Source organism: Malus domestica, chromosome 15, assembly GCF_042453785.1.
Source record: "Malus domestica chromosome 15, GDT2T_hap1".
Taxonomy (NCBI): domain Eukaryota; kingdom Viridiplantae; phylum Streptophyta; class Magnoliopsida; order Rosales; family Rosaceae; genus Malus; species Malus domestica.
This window is the reverse complement of record NC_091675.1, coordinates 17,747,476-17,751,655: the sequence shown is the minus strand read 5'-3', so window position 1 is coordinate 17,751,655 and position 4,180 is coordinate 17,747,476. Positions and strand designations below refer to the sequence as shown.

Here is a 4,180-nt window from a genome sequence, read left to right as displayed (position 1 = left end):
ATTTTATGCAATTGAGAATACATGTAGCCAAGTGAAACTACTAATAGTATATTCAACTTTTATTAATTTTTTTGGACAAAATTGCCATGCGCACAGTGAGATAAAATTGACAGAATCCATAGCAAGAAATCAATAGAATGTCCTCGATATTGGAAAGATTTTCAATACTTCAGAAGAAGATACATCTTTTTTATTTCTTAACGTATTTTTATTTTGGGTCAAAGCTAGATACTGAAGGTACTTACTTCAAAAGAAGATATATCCCCAAAGTTCAAGTGGTTCAACAATGTCCATGAAAAAGTCTGGCGATGATGAAGGAAGTAAATGGGACGAGACTGATTCTGAATGTAAGCAGTTAAACATGATTAGGACATGGATTAAGTGGCTGTTAGTGCAAAGACATATGCTTTGGAAAGTTATCATTTTATTCACATTTTTTCTTGGTTGCAGATATCGTTCTAGAGATATAGATTTACTATTACTTGTACGACTTCTTTCAGCTTCAGTTCAAACAACATACAGGGTAAGTTTTTTATGTAGCTTCGTTAATTAACTAATTTTAACTTTAATATGCAGATTTCTGTCAATCCTAGCCGCAAAGTTGATCGGTTGCGCGCCACAGTTTGCTTTTGCAATGCTTCGAGTGTGACGTTTTGCATGGATTTGATTGGAAATTTGGAACGTAATTATTCAAAAAAATATATAACGAAATAAATCAACTGTATATCTTTTATAATTTCATCATAAATAAGAGTACCATCTTTCATTTTTTCTTTCTTTCATTTTCCCCTATGCATGGCAGATGGAGACTATTTAAACTCTTATTATTTGTATGGTGTGCTGCATTGATGATATTATGATAACCGTTAGTTTTAAATAGTTATATCAAAATAACGCAATGAACAAATATGTTAACACATTATTTGTAAATTTTTTAGGAGTAATGTTAGAGAAACTATCTATTTAAATCATGTTTTATAAGTCATATGACGTGGTTGTTGATCGTTGATTTTTTTTTACAAAATATTCTTATGCTAATGTGGTATTTGTATTAAAGATTAATCTGATCCGACGCTCCACAAAAAATCTACACTAATCAAAGTTTTCCCCGTTAATAAATATTTTGATCCCAATCCTACCAAGTAATGAAATCCAACAAAAAAAAAAACTAATAAAACTCTGTAAAAAAAAAAAAAAGGAGTAATAAAACTTAAAAAATCGAATAAACAATAATGGGAGAGAGAGAAGACCAATAAAAAGATGTCATCTTTTTGGCCAAGCCGGTGACTTTAATGGTCCAAACCCAATTCACAATCTTGATTTTTGATGGGTATTGTTGGAAATTTGGAATTAGGGTTGGTGGAGGAAGTGTGTGATTGAAAGCGAGTGGGCTGTCAGGTTTTGGGGATTTTATTTTTTTGGTGGGAAGTAGCGAATGCCATTGGGGTTGACGAGAGTTCTTCTGGAGAAACTTTTGGTGTTGCAATTTCGAGTTCCCAATTCCCAGTAGATACTTCATGTCGTGGGCTGGAGCAGAAGATACTTTCCTTTCCACTTCTCTTGCAACCTATCTCGACAGTATACTCTCTCTCTCTCTCTCACTCGATCTACTTTTAACTGATTGAGAATCGGGTTTTGTGATTTTCTGCTGTTTTTGTTTGTTTTAGCTGTTAATTGCCGTATAGAGCTTTTTTGTTGCTGTAATATTGTTGAATTGAAAAGGGTTTGAAGGCTGCTGCTTTACTGTTCGGTTTGCAGATTCCATGTTACATGTGCTGTTTTATTGCATTTCTTTTCTATTTATGTATGAGGTATAAGGAAGATAAACGAGTAAAGCTTCCGACTTTAGGTCACTGACTCTCTGCACTGAGTAATTATAGTGCTGAATTGTAATTTTGGGTATAGGTGCGGGATCCTTTTGTCCCAATTTCTTAGACTCGAAAATGTATCTTTGTTTCATAAGCAAAAGTAGAAATGGTAGATATGTTTTCGTAAAGAGGAAGGTGATGATGATGAATCAAGAGATTTGAATAAGAAATGAGAGCCAGATATTCAGGGTATTAGAAGTGCTCGCAGCATCACTTTGTGCATTTCCGTTGTTGGATAGCTAGTTTGAGAAAATGGAAATCTAAGCCGTATTCGTGAGGCCTCAAGATTGAGTTCACTAATAAATTTGACTCAGATGCTGAAAGTGCACTCATTAATTTCAAGCTTCATAGTTCAACATTATATATTTGTGTGGGCTGGTAGTATGTGTGGTTGACAAAAGATATTTAATTCCTTACAAAGTACCTCACTTATTAGGATTTTATATTTATTTTTTCAGAAAAGCTTCTTGTATTATTGCGAGATGGACGAAAGTTGTTGGGATTGCTACGGTCTTTTGATCAGTTTGGTAATACTAATATATCACTCCGCGTAGCTTACTGAGTTCTCATTAGCTTTGCTCTTATAATCTCTATTGAAACTATTGCTAACGATGGGTGGTTTTCTTTCATCTGCATAGCTAATGTTGTTCTTGAAGGCGCATGTGAACGAGTAATTGTGGGTGACCTTTATTGTGACATCCCATTAGGTCTGTATGTTATCCGTGGGGAGAATGTCGTCTTAATTGGGGAGCTGGTATATTGCATTCTCTTCCAGTTCTGTTAGACTTGACGACTGTTAATATTTTTGGAATAGTTTATCAGTTGTTTTTAATTGAATTCTTGTTATCCGCTTTACAGGAATTGGATAAGGAAGAGCTTCCCCCGCATATGACTTTGGTACCAGAAGCTGAGATAAAAAGGGTAAGTCTGTATGTTCATCTTTTAAGATTTAAATTGAAAATTCCAATCTGCAATGCTTATGCTGTTAGCATTAGGTCATATTGAATGCAATATAGATGAAGAAAACTCAGTGAATGCATATGTGCCATAGATATAATTCTTCGCACCTAATCCAAAATTGTCCTGCCACGGGTAACAAGGAGCTTCTTTGTAGTTTTGATTGGGAATATTAGTTCACTTTGGTTCTTCCTAAAGAAAGAAACTCTTAGGTTCAATTCTTTCCAAATGCGAAGTTGGACCACATTATTATGTATGGCAAGCCCATTGTAAGGCTTAGCCCATTCCCCCATCCCCTTAGTGTAGATATTATCGTTTGTTCCAAAAAAAAAAAAAAAAAGTTTCTTGTACAAATGCAAGCAGTAAAAGATGCAATCTTTGTATGTTCTATTCCGGTGGCTGGATTGAATTGTTCTTTGATATTGTTCTCTTCTGTTCAGGCTCAGAAAGCAGAGAGGGATGCAACAGATTTAAAAGGCTCCATGAGAAAAAGAATGGAGTTTCTCGATTTTGATTAACTTGCTCCCTTTTTATTGTGGGTTCAGGCCATGTCCGCAAGTTTTAGTGCGACAGTGACCCAATATTTTCGCCTAAATAGGAGCGCAAAATAGAATAGAAACTGTTTTGAGTTCTGAGCACTCATGAACAAAGGGGAGAAAGGAAGTTATGTTTTGGGTCTAGTAGATGCGAGGCAATGTCGACTATCTTCCCACATGTCATTTGGATTTGATTGATGCGTGCAAGCATGGTCTCAGGTTCTGTGGAAGTGATTCGGGTTTTAGATTTTCAATTGCATCTCTGTCGAACATGTTTGTTTTGATTTTCCATGGGTTATTACCTGTTGTGGAGCTTCACTTTTCATGGCACATTCAGTGCCATTTATATTTGTAAGATTGTAATTCTTGTTTAATCCATGTTATATTTTAGTCATAAGATCTGTTCAAGCCAAAATTCAGTATGTTTTTTGCGAATGATCAAAGATTGGATCATCAAATCCCTCCAATATTTAGTACAAAATCCCGAAATTTGACACGGTCCGATGGATCAGCTTTTCATTCATGCAATCTGAAGTTTGAACAGTCCTTTGCTGCTTCGAATCCGTAAACATAAGCATGTAAAAACTGAGAAGTAACATCGTGCTAGTGCAATCATAATATTGCAGTACCAAAGGCTTATGCATTCTTCAGGGAAGGTAAGCAACGTAACGAGAGGCTGGTAACTAGGAAAGCGAGAAACAAGGTCGGAGCGTTTTGCCAACTCAAAGTTTTGGAAACGAAATGCAGGTGCACAAGTACATCCCACAAGAGAGTAGTGAGTCTCGGCATCCCTGGAGCAGCTTTGAGCAACGCCCCATC

General features: G+C 35.8%; 1 protein-coding gene across 1 annotated transcript; it reads left to right on the top strand.

The window, feature by feature from the left end:
• The first annotated feature begins 1,190 nt into the window (after positions 1–1,190).
• Positions 1,191–3,758, top strand: LOC103400919 (sm-like protein LSM1B). The gene is made up of 5 exons (XM_008339611.4): positions 1,191–1,578; positions 2,327–2,395; positions 2,507–2,622; positions 2,727–2,789; positions 3,266–3,758. The coding sequence occupies exons 1-5, from the start codon at positions 1,518–1,520 to the stop codon at positions 3,341–3,343; spliced, it is 387 nt and encodes a 128-aa protein (XP_008337833.1). The 5' UTR covers positions 1,191–1,517; the 3' UTR covers positions 3,344–3,758.
• The last annotated feature ends 422 nt before the right edge of the window (positions 3,759–4,180 follow it).